This window comes from Nyctereutes procyonoides, unplaced genomic scaffold (genome assembly GCF_905146905.1).
Source record: "Nyctereutes procyonoides isolate TBG_1078 unplaced genomic scaffold, NYPRO_anot_genome, whole genome shotgun sequence".
NCBI lineage: Eukaryota > Metazoa > Chordata > Mammalia > Carnivora > Canidae > Nyctereutes > Nyctereutes procyonoides.
In genome coordinates, this window is record NW_026575049.1 from 34,226,662 (window position 1) to 34,247,992 (window position 21,331).

At 34.5% G+C, this 21,331-nt stretch overlaps 1 protein-coding gene across 1 annotated transcript in view; it reads right to left on the reverse strand.

The window, feature by feature from the left end:
- Positions 1–1,679: 1,679 nt before the first annotated feature.
- WASHC4 (WASH complex subunit 4) overlaps positions 1,680–21,331 on the reverse strand; it is a 54,857-nt gene continuing 35,205 nt past the window's right edge. The window contains exons 23-33 of the mRNA XM_055328969.1: positions 19,833–19,907; positions 19,451–19,555; positions 17,194–17,328; positions 14,999–15,107; positions 12,828–12,894; positions 12,291–12,377; positions 8,888–9,035; positions 7,123–7,219; positions 6,395–6,591; positions 6,015–6,111; positions 1,680–4,054 (exon numbers count right to left, since the gene is read on the reverse strand). Coding sequence (XP_055184944.1) covers positions 3,987–4,054; positions 6,015–6,111; positions 6,395–6,591; positions 7,123–7,219; positions 8,888–9,035; positions 12,291–12,377; positions 12,828–12,894; positions 14,999–15,107; positions 17,194–17,328; positions 19,451–19,555; positions 19,833–19,907 — 1,185 coding nt within the window. The 3' untranslated portion in view covers positions 1,680–3,986. The remainder of the gene's footprint in view (positions 4,055–6,014; positions 6,112–6,394; positions 6,592–7,122; positions 7,220–8,887; positions 9,036–12,290; positions 12,378–12,827; positions 12,895–14,998; positions 15,108–17,193; positions 17,329–19,450; positions 19,556–19,832; positions 19,908–21,331) is intronic.

The following is a 21,331-nucleotide window of genomic DNA, read 5'->3' on the forward strand; positions in this document are numbered from 1 at the left end:
TTATTGTAGATTTTATTTATTCATGAGAGAGACACAGGCAGAGACACAGGCAGAGGGAGAAGCAGGCTCCCTGTGGGGAGCCCGATGTGGGACTCGATCCCAGGACCCCAAGATCACGACCTGAGCCAAAGGCAGATGCTCAACCGCTGAGCCACCCAGGTGTCCCAAGTGTTGTTTTTATGCTCTCTAGTACACACATACTATATTCTTTTGTCTATGTTTCCCATTACTCTGTGAAATCTATGGCACGAACCAGGGACAGCAATCACCAAATCTCTCATTGAGGTTGGGGACATAAACCTTTGAAGATTATTCTGATATTCAGTAATTATGTCTACTTAAAGTGCATCTCTAATGCTTTATTACCTTTTGTGCTGATTCTGAAGTGATTTAAATATTGTAAAATTAATATAGATAGGAGTTTCTGGATAAAAAAGTATTGACTTTCCCCCTCACTTTAATGATAATGAGGCATTACTAAAGAATATTTCCCTACACAAAGATCTTACATACGTTATAGAATGTACAGTCTTTAAAGAAGATGCCAGAATTATTACATCAGATCTACACTGATGGGAAGATAAATGTCCTCTCCTTTGCTGAGTATGACTCCACTAATGGGAACAACTCGATTATCAGGTAACCTAGGTTTTATAGTAAAGAGTCAAACAAAATATCCATACATTTGCCCAAAATGACTTCATATTTTGTATTCGTATACACTAGATATAAGAACTTTTTGTATAAGCTAAGCACTAATTTTGCCATCACCATTTCAGAGTTCATTGCGTGATGCCCACTTAATCTCTAGAGATTTCAACTTATTCCAGATTCCTTCTTTTAATCTGAAATCTCTAATAACCTGTCAAATTCTTCCTAATATCTAAAAACTTGAAATTGTAGTGTTAAAACTTTCTTAAAATGAATATCATCAGTATGAAACCTTAAACTTTAGCTGGAAAAAAACCCAAAATTATTAAGTTTGTTAAAATCTTGTTACATTTAGCCATCCAAGAGTAACATGATGATATATGTGATGGCATTATCCCACTTTCCCCTAATTACAAATTTACTACCTCAGAAGACAAAAGGAGCAGCCATCAGACTTTACCAAGAACAATTTCTCCAGTGTAGGACAGCTGATCCTTGAACACCATGGAGGTGAGGGGCACCAACGCCTTCATGCAATCAAATATCTGCATGTAACTTCTGACTCCCCAGAAACTTAACTAAGAGCCTACCATTGACTGGAAGCCTTATAATGAACACATGCTATATATATCACTGAACTATATTCTATATTTTTACAATAAACTAGAGCTATTAAAATCATAAGAGAATACACATTTATCATACTATATTTTTGAAAACTGCATGTAAGTTGACCAACACTGTCTCCTGTCTCCAGTGTAATATTTAAAAGATTATTATTACTGTTTCAGTTCAACTGTTTGCAAATGGCACTAGTTATCTCCAACATTAAACACTGTAAACCAAGGATCCCTTCCCAGGATTAGGATTTAAAATTAAACATTCATGTGGGTTCTTTTTATTTGAAAGTAACAAGGAATAAAAAGACCAAAAATGTACAAAGGAAAGTAAAAGTTCTTCACTTGGGATACATGGAGCGGTGCCAATACCAATTTTATACTTGAAATTTTTACATATACACGTGCAAGTATTGATTCCCTGTATTTATTAAAGGGGACTCCAAAAAGGTTAATGTTAAGAAGTACTGGTTTAAGACATTCAATTTTGAACATAAACATTAGGGGAAGGAAGTAAATTTTTGAAATTATATTTATTAAGGTTTTATTATGCATAATTATATTTTCTTAGAATCGGGAGAGGGAAGTCCCACTCAAGTGAGGTAACAAACTTGCCATCCTTTATAAAACTTAATTAGAACGGACAAAGATAATGGTTAGTCCTTACTTCCTGAGAACTTGAACATTACTTTTTGTGAATTTACAACAAATGCTCACACTAATTTTAAATTACAGTGTCTGAAAACAGTATTTAACAATATGTTAGAGCAAAGAAAATCATCTAAATGTGTATTAAGTGTGAAACACTTAAGCCCTATTGCTCTGCACTTTAATAGCATTTAAGTATGCTTAATCATTTTCAGAGATTTTATTTCAAATATCTGTAACTTACCCAGACTGCAGTGACATTATTTTGAACTAATGGCAGAATAACAATCTATCCCTTTCTTCTCAGTTGTACATATTCATGGAGTCAGCATATGAACTCTATATAGTATTCATAAAATCGGTAACAACTGATACGTGTGGATAACGAACAGACATTGGATTCTCTTCCAATTACAGTTTCTATCCATAGTAAACTGGATTATTTTAGGGAAGTCAGAGAAAAAAAACAAAATATTGTTGCTATGAAATGGTGACGAGTTTGATACAATCAAAGCAAGATCATTAATAAAAACATTTATAATAATGAAAATATAAATTACTAATTATGCAGCATGCTTTAGGGCCATTTCTACAGTTAGTATGAATTACAAATATTAAATGCCTTTAATCCATCCATTGTACATAATTCTGTAAGTCATGTTTAAGTAAAAAAAAAACATTTCCTACCTATTCTGTTTCTTCTGACTTGGAACAGTGAAAGTGTTTATCTTGGGCTGGGACAGTTACCCTGCCAGTAACCAATGAATACAGATAGGGCAAATGCATACCTACTCCAAAAGCTGAAAATCAAACACCATTAGGACACCTTGCATGATATACCCAAAGAAATGCTTAATAGGCAAGTGCAATGGAGAAATCAAGTATTTCCCAAATGATGTTATTAGTATTATGTGTACAGTTTTAAAATTTGTTTTCATTGTAAAAGTATAACTGTATTATATATTAAAAGCTTATAGGCCATGATTAACCATTTAATTATTAACTGATGTAATCTTTACAAAAATAAAGCTAGTAGCCTGCCAGGAACTAAATTTACTCAAAATCTTACTGTATTTTTAAATCAGTAAATGATTTAATTTATTATAACTTTATTGTCACAGTGGTAATTTTTAAAAAGCCTGCACAGTGCTTATTAATCTGATGTCTTAGATTATACTTGGTTTAAAGAAAAAGTCTGCCCAAACCATCACCAAGATTTCAATTCAACCTAATGTAGAAGAAACCTGAGTTTGGATGTAGAAATAAAAATCCATATAATTTTCTCTGATATACATAGTGTCTTCAACCAAAAGTGAAGCTTCAAGCAGGACTCTATGGCTTTCTCTGAATTTTCTTTCATCTTGAGTATTAAGTAAATCTTAAATTTAAAGCAGTTGTTGGAGGTTACATGTTCTCAAAGCAATGTAAACTAGTTATAAAATGTCTTCTCAAAGACATTGACAGCTCTTGTGAGTCACATGAAATTAACAATAAATCAGTTCTACACTGTACATGAACAGTACGTAACATACTTATGTCTCACCTCTATTATCAAAACCTTCTTTAAATATTCCTGTCATAAGAATATTGATATGTATGCTTCATAAATTTCAGGCTTAATGCATTTTGTTTAAACATGTATTTGCTGGCTGTACATAGTATATGCACTGAATTTCCAATGACTGAGACAAATATGGATCAAAGACCTATGCAAATACAAATTATAAACCCTCATGTAGATTACAAGAGATCTGAGGCAGCAGTTTAAGAATTTGGATTGGCCCTTCTATAACTTCACATCAAATAACTCTCCACAGGCACATCTCCTAGCCTGAAGTCCAGGCAAAAATCCAATTTAAAACCTCATTCTCAAACTCTGAAAAGTGGATACAGCCTTTGGAAGAAAAACAGACTTAACTTTAGAGCACTGCTTTAAAGAGTTGCAACATCGACCTATTACCAGAAATGCGGCCCAGGGAATACTCATCATTACCTCATTAACATCATTTCACTGGCAACAGTACTGACACAATTCTGATGATCTCATAGGAGCAATGCATACCATCAATATCATTTGACAACAGGATCTGCAGACACAGTGCTGTCGGACAGGTCTCCATTGCTTGCTTTTGTCTCTTCTGGAACCATGGATAAAAATAACAATGGACAGATTCATGTTCATTTTTAAAAAGTGCACTAAATGAAAACTAGGAATGCATTGTTAAATTTCAAAATAAGAAAATGTGCATCTACCAAATAGTTCTCTAAAGTTTATCGAGTATATTTACCTTAATTTTTTAGAAACCTAAGTTAAATACCGAAAATGTAATGTTCTGACTGGTACTTACTGTACTTATGAGAGGTGTAGGATTGTGAGAGATCAGAAGTGCTTCTGGAGTTTCACTGGCACATTTGAAGCAGTGTTGCCCCTCGGCTGGTTCCCCAGCCAGGCCAACGAATCACTATTACAGTGCATTACTATTACTGACAGAAACATTACTGCAAATTCACATATAAAATTGTCCAGAATAAATAACTTTCCATTTGTGTTTATAATTCATTTTTAAAGCAACTTTTTATTATAATTGTGATAAAACAAATTCCTGTTTTATCGTGCAAAATGTCACATGCACATATTTCATGAGCAGAGGAAAGCTACCTCCTGATCCTGCAACTCTGACTACGTGTCTGAGCGACCTCAGCTAAGACAGAGTCCTAAACCAGAATAACCCAGCCATGTGGGTGATATGTGTCAACCAGAATCACAGACAGTTCTTTAAGAACAGTCCAAAGCAAGGAGTCCCAGTGACACAGAAAGATCTGTTTTGTCTTAATGCTTTATGCCTTAAAGTAAATATCCAGTCCACCTGCAGAGTCTTCCTAGCAGGCTCAGTGGGAGAGAAGCTTCTGGCAGGAAATAGTGGAGGAGAACCCAAGCAACAACTGACTTTCCTCATAATTTAAATCAACCTCACTCAAATTATTCCCGTTTATCTTAGTCTTGGAAAAGAACCCAAACAGAATTTATACACATTTTCATGTAATAAATACGGAGTATCTTCCAGGTAACAACAGCCTGAAATCACTTTCAAGCACATAATTATTTTTGTCTGGATTCCAAAAATGTGTGTATAAGCTAATTATTAACATAATATTTAATTTATGCAACATTATCAGGGAATAGGTAATTGATGTAAGTGGTCTACCCAAAAGAATCCACTCTATTCAGTGTAAAAAATATATATTTTCAAAATTTAACAAAATAAGATAAATAAAATTATTTTATGAAATGTTTTATGCGTTGATTTGTAAAATACAAATAAGGAAACAGGATAAAGGGCAAAACATGAAAACCCAACTCTGTTGCTCTACCCAGTTTTGAGCTTCCGAGCAAAGAGGAAAACTTAAAGTTACATAATTTCTACAACAGAAAAGAGGAAACATCCATTCTTCAGGGAAGACAACTGTTCCTAAATTTAAGTCTGAGAGAAATGTAGCATGTGAGTCCTTACGTATGAAATAAGCAATTTACACCATCCTACAAATAATACAACAGGATCCTTTCCATAATGACTCAAGCTCATGGATGTGGTGACCAGTTATCAGGGGTACAGTGTGCTCTGATTCTGGCTGCGGTGGAAGACAGGCAGCTGCTGACCACGAGACTCCAGGGAGCAAGCCCCGATGTTTTACACCTCCTCAGGCACCTGCTCCATCTCATTCGGTCTGTGTCTAGTCATGAGCAGCTCTGCCTTCAGGAAACAATTAGCATTCCTCCTAATCTGTTCCTTCTTGTTGGGCACAAATTAAAGGGTGAAAGAAAAACTAAACTTGTTAAATTTTATTTACATTAAGAAAAGATGAAACTGAATAAAAAGTTACCCCAGAATGAAATGTAAAAACTACGTAAACTTTTTTTTTTAGTTTCACAAATGATCCACCCAATAGGCTGGACTTTTTTTAAAAAAAAAGTCATTTCTAGGTCTAAATTATTTTCCAAAATGAAAAGGAAGCTGGAATTCTGACTAGATAAAATGGGACAATAGTGGCTACTATTAAAGATGTATTGGTCTTTCCAAATTTAAGCCACTCACTGACCTTTCTCTTTCTTTTCTTGGTTTTCTTCAGCTGCAGTCTTGTCTGCTCTGAAGAAAATTCTTGCACTGCTCAGTGAGAAATAGAGCAACTCAAATTCCTAAGTAAATAAAAAAAATTTAAAATAGAAGCTGAAAATATTTATAGCAAAATACTAAAATTATTACATATCTATTATTTCTAAAAGCTCTAATGGAAATCATAAATATAAAAACTGAACTAAGTAACCCATCTATTTTTAATATCTGAATCAAATGGCTTCCAAATGCCATTCCTTTAAAAATATATTTACTACCATTATTCATCTCACTTGTTTAAAAGGGGGCTTCCGTAGGATTAGTTTTTTCAGAAATCAAGCAGATTTGACTATTACTATTCTCTACCTGTAGACAGACATCCAGGCGCTTCTGAGTGAGATTCATGGTCTGTAGTAGTTTTTCATCTTGACTAGCTGACTGCACATTCTGTTGCTTAGCAACTGCTCTTATCTCCTTCAGGTACTTCTCTCTAACAGACTGGAACCAGTGAAGTGAGTCAAATTCCTGGTACTGATCCAAAAGCTTCAAAATGTAAGCCACACCTGCAGTCATTAGCAAAATCAAACCTAATTACCAAGAGTACAGAAGCTGTATTCTACTCTTTTAAAAAAAAAAAAAAAAAAGAAGAAGAAGAAGAAGATGTGAAAGTATACAGAGAACTAAAAATGAGCCAATCAAGAAAGAAAGAAATGACAAGGCTATGAAAATCAGAGAGAACATGGATGGTAGGTTAGGAAAAAACTTCCACTGCTTAAATAGCCAGCAACTGAGGAAGAAGCTACATGGAAACTCAACATAAGATGCTAAAACTCTAAAACCACCACAACAAAATCTATTAGTTCTGAGACCAAGTGATTAGCAATACCAAGGGGGCATGAATGACAGTTATAAAATGATGGTAAACAGTACTAGTAATCAAATGGCCCAAGTACAAAATAAAGAATAACTAATAACTACTGCTCAGGAAATACAAATCTATAAAGAGCACACAAACCTGTTAAGCAAATGTTTCTAAAAATCCATGATAATAAATGAACTTAAAATTATTGGAAAAACAATTGCATTAAGCTTACCCATGGCAAACCCATCATCAGTGAAAGCAGCTCCAATTTTATTTTTTTTATTCAATTTCTCCTTGCAGCTAATGGAATGTTCTACAAAGTTGAGGGTCTAAAAAGATAAAAGATCTTAGAAAAACAACTCTCAGCGATGACAGAACCTCTGTACAGCTGTACTATCCAATACAGTAAGCCATTAGCCACATATAGCCACTGAGCACTTGAATCATGGCCAGCAAAACAGAAGAACTAGATTTTTTTTTATTTTATAGCATTTTAATTATATTTAAGTAGCCACTTGTGGCTATATATGGATAGCACAGCTCTAAAGGGGGTAAAGAGAGACCTATTTAAAAACAATTGTGAAAAAAAAAATAAAAATAATTGTGATACACTGTGAAAACTAATAGCCTATATTGGAAACAAAATACCAAATTTCACTTTTTTGCCTGTAAAACTCACTTGGCAATTAATCACAGATTTGTGAAATCTCTACCAACTGTTACTTACCTTTTTTTAGATAGCTCATTTATGTTTGTCTTTTTTCTGGAATTAGATGATAAACTCAAGCACAAGGATGGTGCCCTATACTTCTCTGTAGTGCTTTTCATCCTCCCATCACTAACTGAATTCTGACAGCTGCCCTGCAAAAAACCCACTTTTCCTTAAACTCACAATTTCCTGTTTACTATGGCTTCAGTATACTGTGCTTCAAATTAAAGAAACATGATGAGTCACCCTCAGCTAACTATACTGTTATCAAAGTATAACTAAGATTTGCTTCCAGTTTGACACTGTTTTAGGATGAAAAGATAATGTTTAGTAGGTGAATATGGGCATTTTTGCTATACCACAGAACATATAATTATGATAAAGCATTAACAATATAATTAGGATATATCACTAAAAATAAACATACTACAAAACAGGAGAAAAGAACATTTCAAAGAAAAAAGCTGTCCACAGACTACCCGCTACTTTCAAGGGATAATAATGGTAGTAATATGTAAGAAGATATGTGTTAACAAGTCAGGCATATTTATGAAAATGTATTACTCTTATCAAAATTAGATGTAATCAAAAGCTACAACTGTAGTATTTACTGGATGACAGGCACTGAGGAGGGGACTTGACAGATGAGCACCGGGTGTTATATGTTGGCAAATGAACTCCAATAAAAAAAATACACAAAAAAAAATTGTAATAAGTTACTCATTTACAAATTTTTAAAAAGAAGTTTTATTATAGAAGTCTGTAGGGAACCATAACTCTTACTGCTGTATGTGCCTCTCTAATCTGAGCAGTACACGCAACATATATTATGAGAAAACACTTAAAATTTAGTCTAGATGTTAGTATTTACTACTGAATAGAGAGAAGTTGTCCTTATAAACAGTAATACTTTTAAGAGATGTGTTAGAAAATACTTCATACTGTAACAGTTAAAAGTTAGTCTACATTAATCACTTAAAATGATTATATAGTATAATCAGCTCAAAGATTATATGCGGTATATATATATAATGGAGTACACTCAATTTAAATAACACAAGGATTTTTCTAGTAGTTACTAACAAATAAAAATCCATATCAACTATAAAGTAAGTTTTACTCTGCATAGCTAGTTAAGTAAAATTCCTAGCCACATTCACTGAGATCACACTTAGATTTTACCTACAACCAGAAAGAACAGAGTCTATGTGCATTTCCTTCTATAAAAGAACTAGATCAATTTACTAACTTTTTAAAAAAATTCACTTTGGAAACTAAAAATACTCACCAGAGGGGGAACAATGATATAGAAATTTCGAAGATGTATATTCTTTGGCCTTCGAAATTCTGGAGCAAAAACATCTACAAGCATTTTGAAATACTCTGTGCCTTCGGCAGAATTTCGTGTATGATCACTGAGGACTGAATCCAAATGCCTAAAATACAAAACGTTATTTACCTGATTCCTTTCTCAGAAGAAGGTATAGCTTTTAAAATTAATTAATTTTAAAGAGACACAGAGACAGAGTGTGTGAGGAGGGGGTGGGAGATAGGAGGAAGGACAGAAGGAGAGAGAGAATCTTAAGCAGGCCCCACGCCAAGCATGGAACCTGACATGGGGTTGGATCTCACGACGCCAAGATCATGACATGAGCCGAAATCAAGTGTCAGACTGACTGAGCCAACCAGGAGCCCAAAAAGGTATGGCTTTTTAAATCCATCTCTCATCACTTTATTTTTTAAAGATTTTATTTATTAATGAGAGACACACAGAGAGAGAGGCAGAGACATAGGCAGAGGGAGGCAGACTCCATGCAGGGAGCCTGATGTGAGACTCAATCCTGGGACTCCAGGATCACACCCTGAAGGCAGGCGCTAAACCGCTGAGCCACCCAGGCTGCCCAAGTCATCTACTTTTAAATGAATGACATCAGTTAATAAAAGACAACAATTCTGATTTTGTTCTTTGACATACAAGCCACAAACTAATCATTTAGTCCTTGTGGCCCAGGACTTTAAATGTATTATTGACCATACATGGCTTCTTTAATTCTTAGCCTAAAAAAACTAGGCTAAGAAATTATTTCAAATCAAATCTTGTTTTGGGGCCTTATTCCCATAAATACACATACACATTTTTCACTTTTTTTTTAAAGATTTATTTATTTATTTATTCATGATAGACAGAGATAGAGATAGAGAGAGAGAGAGAGAGAGAGAGAGAGAGAGAGAGAGAGAGAGAGAGAGAGGCAGAGACACACAGGCAGAGGGAGAAGCAGACTCCATGCCGGGAGCCCGACACGGGACTTGATTGCGGGACTCCAGGATGGCGCCCTGGGCCAAAGACAGGCGCCAAAACCGCTGAGCCACCTAGGGATCCCCTTTTCACTTTTTTTATTTAAAAAAACTTTAAGCCTACTGAAAAGGCTAGTATACAGCCTTTTAAAATAGCCTAATAAAATGTTAAAATATAGTGTACTAGACACCTATTTACCCTTCACCTAGATTCACCATTTAACATCCTCCATGTTTTTCTTTTTCCCAAAACATTTCAAGTTGGCAGATCTCATATCACTTAGCCCACAAATGCTTTATTTTTTTTTAATTTTTTTTATTTATGATAGTCACACACAGAGAGAGAGAGGCAGAGACACAGGCAGAGGGAGAAGCAGGCTCCATGCACCGGGAGCCCGATGTGGGATTCGATCCCGGGTCTCCAGGATCGCGCCCTGGGCCAAAGGCAGGCGCCAAACCGCTGCGCCACCCAGGGATCCCGCCACAAATGCTTTAATATGAATCTGTTAAGAATCAAGACATTTTCTTACAAAGCCACAATATATTACATCCCAAAATGAACTACAGTATTATCTAATGTACACATGCTCCAATTTTCCCAATTATCCTCCAAATGTCCTCCCCACCCCCATCTAAGATATGATTAAGGATTACCCACTGCATTTGGTTGTCAGGTCTCTTTAGTTTCCTAATGTAGAAGAGGCTCCTTGCCTTTTTTGTCCTTTATGACAAGTGACATTTTTTAAGCGTCTAGGCCAGGTATTTCATACAATGCCCCACACTCTGAATGTCTCTGATGGTTTCCTCATAATAAATTCAGAGTAAACCTTTCTGGCAAGAACACAACCCAGGGGCAGCCCGGGTGGCTCAGCAGTTTAGCGCTGCCTTCAGCCCAGGGCGTGATCCTGGAGACCTGGGATCGAGTCCCACTTCGGGCTCCCTGGATGGAGCCTGCTTCTCCCTCTACCTGTGTGTTTCTGCCCCGCCGCCCTCCCCCCATGAATAAATAAATAAATAAATAAACTCTTAAACAAAAATACCCACAACCCGGGTACTGCCATTACAGCGCAGCAGGAGGCCCCATCATGTCAGTGCGTCCCGTTAACTGGGGATCCTATGTCTGATCACCTGGTTAAGGTAGAATGTCAATCTCTCTAAAGACAGTTTTCCCCTTTGTGCTTATTAAGAAATTTGTGGGATAATCTTCTGACAGTGAATGAATATTCTGTTCTCCAAAACTGTTTTACTGATGATTTTTGTCTGATTTTAAGCAGTAGAGTGGTGGTTGCAAAACAGGGATTTCTCCCTATATCTGCCAGTCCCTTCTATATCTATTAGCTGACATTCTTCTGTAAAAAAGGAACTTTCCCTCTGCTCAACTTTTCTTATCACTAGGGCTCATGATTTCTTTTTTTATTCAATGCATTATAATCAATTTCTACCTTTATTCTTTTTATTAATTAATCTTTTGAGAGAAAAAGAGCACTTAAGCACACAAGTAGGGGGAAGGGTAGAGGTTGAGAAGGAGATACAGAATCCCAAGCAGACTCCCTCCTGAGCTCAGAGCCCGACAGAGACTGGATCCCACAACCCTGAGATCATGACCTGAGCCAAAATCAAGAGTTGGATGCTCAACCGACTAAGCCACCCAGGTGCCCTTACCGTTATTCTTTTTGAGATTCAAACTGTCTCCAGTTTGTCCAGGGGTGCCCCTTCATGCCTGAGTCAAAACACTGCTACAATCTTAATAATAAAACTTGGAGTTTTCTAAATAACAATTTTACATGCCTCCCTCAAGTTGTAAGTTGTGTTCAAAATTCACCACTTACTCAAGTCTGCACGTCTGCAATGTCCAATAAGATAGCCATGAGCTATCTAAATTTAAATGAAATAAAATCTTAACTTCAGTTCATCCCATTAGCCCTATTCAAGGGTTCAACAGCTGTATGTAGTAATGGTTACTGTACTAGACAATGCTACTCTAGATTATATGAAATGAAGGACTGGTATTCTAGAACTCTATTAGGAAACAAATATTTTTAAAAAGTTAAATAGGTGAAATGAATTTTATTGAGATACTTGGCATTTTTTAAAATTAAATCTTCAAAATTAATTATAACTTTATACTTCAACACATTTCAATTTGGATTAGTCACATTTCAGGTGCTCAACAGCCATAGTGGCTACAGGCTACTACATTATCATGTCCTAGAAGATCCCTTTTTAGAAGTTGGAAAAAATCTCAGAATATTATAGTCTTAAAAAAATTGTATCTCACAAAATGAGACCATAACTTGTATAATAAAAACAAAAAAAATGAAAAAAAATGTTTATATATTACCCTCTAATCTTCCCTTTAAAATGTTTAAATTTAGACTATTCCAAAATTAGATTACCTTGCTGCTTTTAATGTTTCTTCTGCAAGACCTTCTTCTTTTACTAGTTCTTCAAAATTTACAATATCTTCAAGATCAGGCACAAATCTAAGAATTTGGGAAATAATTTTATTAAGCTAAATACGCACAACTATTTATTCTCTTTTATTTTATTTTTAAATATTTTATTTATTGATGAATACCAATAAAGTGGTATTGTGAGATTCTATATTTTCAACTCAATATTTGGAAAGAACTCTGTATTTCAGTTATATTATCAATATAATGTATGTATAGGTAATGTTATCTTTAGAACTATTCACAATCTGTAGTGTTAACTATAACTTTAAGAGAAAAATTCTCAAAGACCTACTGTAGTCTTAAAATTAAAGTAAAAAATTTAACCAGTAGGAATTAATGGTTTTCTTCCATATTTTACTCAAAGTATATTAATAAGAAAAAAAATCTCTACAATATCATCTATAATAAAGATAAATTTAAATGACATAAAATTTTTAAATGACATAAGCCAGGTAAAAATGATGTTTACGCCCATACCTAATGGCATTGCTGCTACAGTGAAGGCCACCAGATCTTATCATTCGTATATAGCCCATAGCATTACCTGAAAAATGACACACATAAATCAGATATTTATACAAATAACTCTAAACTCTTAACAATCAGGAATATAGTCATATATAGCAGTCAATTACAAGGTTCACCACTCCGAAGTACCAAAACATTCTTTTCTATTTTACTTTAGTTCTTGCTCCATGAAAGTAAAACTTACGTATTTGTGTGCCTACAATAGAAATATATATACTTAAACACAGCTATATTAAATATTCAAAAAGTAAATGTGACTGACATTTGATAAACAAATTCATTAAATGCTGACTATATTTTTAGAAAACATTTTAAAATTACTTTGTCAATAATTTCTTCATTCTCACATTGAATGCCCACCTCTCTCTTTTCCTCTCTCCCCCCACACATGCAACTGGAAGTGATGTCGAGAAATCTTTATTTGATGCCTCCAAATTACATCTCCAGCCTGGACTACTCCTCTAGGTTTGTTTTATCCAATGCCGATGCCTACATAACTAAGAAGAATTTTTAACTTAATATGTTCAAGTCAAACTCAAGATCTTCACCCTATTATAATTTCCTATCTCAGAAACTGACATTTCCATCCTTCCGACTGTTCAGGCAAAATGTCTTGAAGTCATCCCTGACTCCTTTCTTTTATACTTCATATCTAATCAATGGGCAAATCATAATGGCTCTACCTTCAAAATGTAGCCAGAATCCCACCACTTTTCACATTCATAGCTATGACCCTATTCCAAATCACCACATCTCCTGCCTATACTTCTGCAATAGGCAAAGACCTCCTGATTTCCCTCCTTCCACCTTCAGCATTATGCTTCCCAATCTTTTACCTACATAGCAGCAGTGCTGGTGGTTCTTTCCAAACCAAGTTGGAACATATCCTTCCTTTTCTGAAAACTCTACAATGGCTTTCTATCTCAATAAAATCCAAATCTCTTACATAGTCAACAAAGCCCTGTGTGATCTTGCCCCTTGCTGCTTTCCATATCCTGCCCTACCACTCAGGACTTTACTAACTCCTCCATTCTGGCCCCGACTACTTCCCTAAAATGCTAAATAAAGACTTAGGACTTTGGCACTTATTTTTGACCTCTCTCTGGTATGCTCTTGCCCTGAATATGCACATGGTTTATTCCCTGATGTTATCTAGGCCCCTGCTCAAATGTCACCTTAGAGCTTTCTCTAAACATCACCGAATAGCACTGCCCAGAACTATTACATCTCCTTAGCCAGCACTTAACACTGACATATTCTGTATCTTTGTGTTTCTCCCAACTGACATGCAAGATCCAAGACAAGGCTTCTGTTCTCACTGCTCCATCCCTAGAGCCAATATGTCCTGGCACATAGTAGGAATTCAATAATACAGCTGACCTTTGAACAACACAGGAGTTAGGGGCACCGAACCACTCCCCAACCCCGCTTAGGTGAAAATCTGCATCCCCCAAAACTTTACTAATAGCCTATTATTAACCAGAAGCCTTAACCAATAACATAGTCAATTAACACTTTTTTAAATGTTATGTGTATTATGTACTATATTCTTACAATAAAGTAAGCTAGAGAAAAGAAACTTACTCAGAAAATCATAAGAGAAAACACATTTACAGTACTGTACTATATTCATCCAAAAAAATTGCATATAAGTGGACTTTAACAATTCAAATACATGTTGGTACAGAGACAACTGTAATTAAACTTATTTGTAAGTAATATAACTTAGTTACTTATATTATTAACTTTTCACATAAATTATTTTATACCTTTGCACTTAGGCTATAACTTCAGGGAACCAGTTTTTAAAGTCCAAAACTACCATGAATAGGGTAACTAATAAATAGTTCCCAGCTGACTATCATGAGGATATCTGAGATGAGTTAAATGTATTTTTAATTTAACTGAAGAGGTTTTATTTGATACATATTAAGTCCATCAATTATTTCTGCACCAGCAATCTAATCATACTTGAAAAACTTTTGGTAAGAACATTACTCTAGTGGAATAAAATTGATCTCAGGTACTTACATATTAAGTTGTTGATTTGCATGAGCTATTTAAAGAGAAGGATTCTCGGAATTTGTATTTTATTCCCCAACTCTTTTATAATAACTTACCAATCTGGCTGATGAGTTGCCTGAACTGATCAAGGTAGCTTTGTCCCTCTGGGGTAATTCCAAGTTTTCTGATGCCTCGATTAAATTTTTCTGCTCTTTCAAAAGGATACTAAGGAGATAATTTAAAGACTATCTTTAATAATAAAGACCCCTAAAGCATAAAATGCCTACAAATCAACCATGCTAATACCACTTGCCTTTCTAATTTTGTATTTCCATTGTGTTTATTTTTTTTTTAATTAATTAATTTATTTATTTATTTATGATAGTCAGAGAGAGAGAGAGAGAGAGGCAGAGACACAGGCAGAGGGAGAAGCAGGCTCCATGCACCGGGAGCCGGACGTGGGACTCGATCCCGGGTCTCCAGGATCGCGCCCCGGGCTAAAGTCAGGCGCTAAACCGCTGCACCACCCAGGGATCCCTCCATTGTGTTTAAAAAAAAAAAAAAAAAACACTCAAACCTAATAGCAAAAAAATTGTAGTACGAAAACCACTAATGTTCACAGTCAATATAAATTAAATTTCTTTTTGCCACTACCTAAGGGAAATAATTTTTTTAAAGATTTTATTTATGTATTCATGAGAGACAGAGGGGGGGGGCAGGGCGCAGAGATACAGGCAGAGGGGAAACAGGCTCCATGTAGGAAGCCCGATGTGGGACTTGATCCCAGAATTCCGGGATCACGCCCCAAGCCAAAGGCAGACGCTCAACCACTGAGCCATCCAGGCGTCCCCTAAGGAAAATTATTATTAAAGCCACCAAATTTAAGTTTTCCACCACCATTATTCATTTCCCAACATCGAACTACTCTATTAGATAGATAAAAGAAACCAATTCTTCTTAGAAACATTTCTTCAGATGCCCAACCATGTTCCTGTGGGCTGAATAGGTATTATATTATATAAATATATAAACACACTCCTTCCCAAATAATACACATTAGCTGAGTAAAAATTTCTATTTGCCATCACCAATAAAAAATGATTTTTCAACTCTTAGCTAATTAAAAGTTAAGAAATTACTCATTTTATATTAATAACAATGGAAACAATCCTTACAAATAATAGAATGATTATCTATATACTAGTAATTTGTTCCAGTAAAAATGAGACAGTTAATAAAATTCTCTACTGGTAACTGTAATCTGTAATTTTATTAGTTATTTTACTAGAAAATAGTATTTTACTGCTGTATAAAAACTACCAACTAGTTTACTAGGGGGTTGCAATTAGGTAATGTTTAAGGGTAGTTAAACATTTGCCACAAATGTGGCAAATCAAATATAAAAGCCATCTAAGCATGTTGGTTCTCCATCTGCATGGCTAATGGCTCTATACTAGTACCACTTACATTTCTCTTTATTATTAGAAAACTCAGCCCAGAGGATGAAGGGAAAATAGCATTTTTATAAATTATGGGTGGGAGTATCAATTGGTGCAGTATTTTTAGAGTGCATAGCAACATGTATCAGAATTTTAAATATTCATATTCTGTACCCTAGAAATTTCTCTTCAAGCAATTCCCCTTCCAGAATTTTAATAGTTTCCAAATACACAGAGATAAATGTGTAAGGATATTACCTGTAGCACTGTTCATAACACTAAAAAATCAGAAAACCTAAATGTCAGTTGGAGAAGGTTAAATAAGCTATGGTATACATCCTTACTATCAACTATTAAAAAGAATGAGGCAGATCTATGTGTTGAGACCTGTGATAAGCATAGTAAAATAATCTGTGTAGTAGTATTACGTCATTTTTCTTAGAAAAAAAGCAGTACATGTAGGTGCAAATAGATGTTTATCACACAAACATCTAGAAGCATCACATGACATTAACAGTAACTGCCTACAGAGAATGGAATTGGGAGGAAGAGAAATAAGGGAGATCATTTAGTTTATGCAGTCTTTATTGCTTAAATTTTTCAAAGTAAGCATGTTTTGTTCTGTGTTATTTAAAATAAATAAAGAAAAGTAACATCTTGCTACACTAATCCTTACCCTTTAGCCTACAGAAAATGCAAAGAAACTATAAGGGGAAATAAAGAAACTTGGAGGTCAGATCCAGGAGATATAATTGTGAAACATAATAAAACTAAAACTTTACTACCAAGCCTCATAATGAACTTAAGCATAAACATCTGCTATGTACTCAACAGTGGAATCAACATATCTTAAAAAGAATATGTAAAAATACCTTATGATCATTTTGGTCCTTGACTTCCCTGAAAAAACGAATATCTTTAATCAATCTAGATTTGATATGTTCATCATACATAAATTGGCTGAATATATAGAACTTCTTTTTCAAAAACTGGTAAGTGAAATTAACCTATAAAATTAAAATACAAAAAATTGGGCAAAGTTAATATAAAAATCTCAAATCAATGTGGCTGAAGAACAGTTATCAATAAACTCTAATTTATGAGTTTTCATAAAGTCTAATAATTTACAAAGTCTAATTCACACTGGAAATAAAATAGATGAAGTTTTTTTATTGCCCAAGTTTACAGAACTTTCTATAAGCTTCCCTTAAATATTTTAACTACATCAAAGAGGAGATTATTCTAATAGAACAAAGAGTTATTCTGAGAATCCAAAAACCAGATTCAACACTCTAGATTTTGAGTCATAAACCACAATCAAAAGTTTCTGTTCCTCCCTCTACAAGACTACTTATTACAAATCTACATGTCTAGAATGATAATAAAGTAACAAACACAGTGCTCTTTGAACTTTCCTGAAGGAAGACCTTTAATTATTTACCCAGGAATATTTTGAGCACCGTTTATGTGCAAGGCACAATCTATCTGCTCTCACACTAGACATGATGCTTGTCATCATGAAGTCTATATTCTAGCAGGAGCAACAGACATTTTAAACACAAATATTTTAAATAAATTATTAAATCTCAACCGTAATAATTCATACAGTGAGAAGTGCCAGTGATTTAAGAATGAAGAAAAGGCCCTGACCTAGACTCAGAAAACCCTGAAAAAGTTGGATTTGAGCTGAGAGTAAAGCCATAATAACATAAGATTACTTCTGACCTAGATGGAAGCCTGTACTAATTTTTATCTCTTCCAGCCTCAAGAACTACGGTGTTTGGCAAACAGATGCCATTTTTAACAGTCTTCATTTACCCAGTTTTAGAAATGGGTGCTTTCTCTTAACTCTTCTTGTGGCTTAAGTACTGCTTTTTCTTGATCTCCTTACTAGTAGTCATCGTAGTAGAAATAGTCTCTTCTTTATCCTTCCCGCTCTTAATAATGGGTAACTGCCAGTCTCTGATCTTGTCTCTTCTATGCTCACTTTGTCATCACCAGACACTGGGAATGTACATTCATTACTGTGATCAACTGATTAATGACTACATATCCCTTGCTAGAGTAAAAAACACCATGAGAGCTGGAACCATTTTTCTCACCACAGTAGCAAGCACAGTGGCTCAGTCATGTAAAATATACACATAATTTTATTTATTACATGAGTATCTGACAGGAGAGTTTAAAGAAGAGTTTATTTTAATCCTGAAAAGTTCAGATATGACCTCTACATGAATGACTCCTTATTTTAAGTTATAAACTCTGTCTTATTTCTATATTGGTAATCACTAAAATAGAACTCCAATCACATCTCCTATTAGCTCAAATACTATAATGGCTCCCCCACTGAATATTAAAATGGTCCCTATGTAATTTCCAGTTACATAACTCCTCCCTATTCCCTTACTTTCAAACATGTTTAATCATATTTTACTATTTAAGCATTCATATTCTTCTTTCCTCAAGGAGAAATTAAGTGTACCCTGAAAACCAGGTAAATTCAAAGACTTCTCTTGTCTGCAGAAGAAAAAATACCATACAAATTCAAGTGATTCCCTCAAGTGATTGCCCACTTCTAAGATTCAAAATATTTTTAGTAAATTTATACTTTTATGGATATTAAATAATCAGTAAGCTCCCCCCCAAGACTGATGTTAAATAAACTGCTACTGATGATTTGTTTGCAAAAGCAACTCTCCAAGAATATCAGACAATCCACCCCAGATACATGTATTTAGCCAATGTGCTCAAATTTCCAATAGTGTTCAAAATGATGATCCTGAGATGGTAAGATATTCAAATATGCCTTTTGTATCACAGAGCTTCCAACATTTCTGAACACAATTTTAGTGCCATTTTTTTCTTAAGATTTTATTTTTAAATAAGCTCTACAGCCAATGTGGGGCTCAAACTTACAACCCCAAGATCCAGAGTTGCATGCTCTACCAACTAAGCCAGCCAGGCGCCCTCCAAACATTTTAATTACACCAACCAGAAGAATGGAAATTCAAGTATAATATAAACAAGTAGTAGTATGTGTTTACCAAAATATTCTATGAGAATATTTGCCAAACTACCAACTTAAACAGGAGTCTATTACCAACTCAACCCCCCAAAAAGGGTTCTTACTGTTGTATTCATGATTCCTGTGCCATGTGTTCGAATTGAATTAGCAATATGTCGAATATTAATAGTGTTCAAATGTTTGTTATTGCTTGTTCGTTCAATAAAAATCTGTAATGAAACAAACTTAGGCTAAATAACACAATCCATAGCAAGCCACTGGTCAGTTATACAAAAAATTTTTACAATCTATTTCATTAAAGATAATTTAATTGGAAAGTCATTCAAGAAGATAATATAATCAAAGCAAAAGAATAAAAATATGATCTCTAAACAATTATTTTCTGCTTATTTCAGTAGTTTTCACCAATGAGAATCAATTCTTTGCCCCTCAGCCTTCCTAATATACATCCACCCACATTTAAAAAAAATTCTAAAACCCACTCACCTGATTGTTGAGATTATAGAGGTATCGAGACACAAATATATGAATATTTCTCATAATTTCCAAAACATCCAGTCCCTACAAAAGAGCCCGCACAGTTCTATTACTATTGAACAGTCAGACTTATACCAATATAGTGACTTGCGAACAAGATTTTTAAATTACTTAAAGAAACAGCTATACAAAAGGTAAGACCAAGGGCTAGGAGCCCTCTAACTGCTACAATCAGGACTATGTCCTTAGGGAAACCTGGCTGCTTATTATCTCATCCCTTTTGTAAAAACATGAACAGTTATGTTTAAAATTTCAGAGATTCGTTACCCAATCATTTCCCCACCATTCTTGATTGTATCTGTGTTTCCAAAGATCTTCTATATATTTTTAAATAAACTGATGGTCAGATTCTAAAAGGCAGTCAGGAGATGTGGTGATATTTATAAAATGCATACTATTTTTCAGGCACTGGGCAAGGTTCTTTATATGTAATTCTCAAAAAAATGAGGTATTAGTCTTCTGTAATTCCACAGCTGAGGAAAATGAAGCTAAGGGAGTTCTCAAAGGTCAAACAGCTAGGAAGAAGCAGAAGCCAGGGATTTCTACAAAGTCTGATTTTGAATCCTTATGCTTCTTTTAATTACACTAAACCACTTTTAATGTGCAGGTTACCTGTTAAGAATCCTTCATTCTTCAGTTATTATTCTAATGCCTCACAGCATCATATAAATTGTCCCACAGCTCTTCTAACTGGGGCTCAAAGAAGTATCACAGTACCCACTGAAGTTTTTATTATCGTTTTTCTCATGTTTAGACCTAAAAATCTGTTTACTCACTTTTTCTCCCACTAGGTTATAAGGATATGAGCTAAAATTGTTTCTATTTATTTTTATATCCCAAAACATAGTTCAGTGCCTAGCATCTTTTCAGTAAATACTAAATGTACAAATGAATGAAAGGATATACAAAATGATCTTGGAAATGCAGTAGGATGGAAGAAAAATTGTGATCCTTAAATTTCAGGACTGAATAAATGTTTCTTGATAATATTATTTCTGGGTTTTCTTAGAAAAAAATACATGTAAATTAACTGAAAACATAAACTTTTGCACTCGAGATACTGCCAATTGTAAATTAGCTCACTGAATTAGCAAAATTAAATGCTTCCAGGCAGTCATCATTTTAAGAATATATTTATAATTATATACATTTAACTATTTCTTCCTAAAACATTAAAGGTTATATATCTAGGTTTAAAATCTTTAGCTATGATCTTGATTAAACTTTTTACAATTCTGCACAAGTCACCTCACTAGACCAATGTTTCTGAAACACATCTAAATCTATGCAGATTTCAGATGTTCAACAAAAGGCAAACTATAAACAGAAAGCTTATGGTAAATTACTCATGAAGAAAATTAGCACCATCTAATTTTTTATTCTTGTCAAGCATATCGTTTTTATAGCAAATATTTTCTTGAGATGTAAACATATGCTAAATAAAGTAA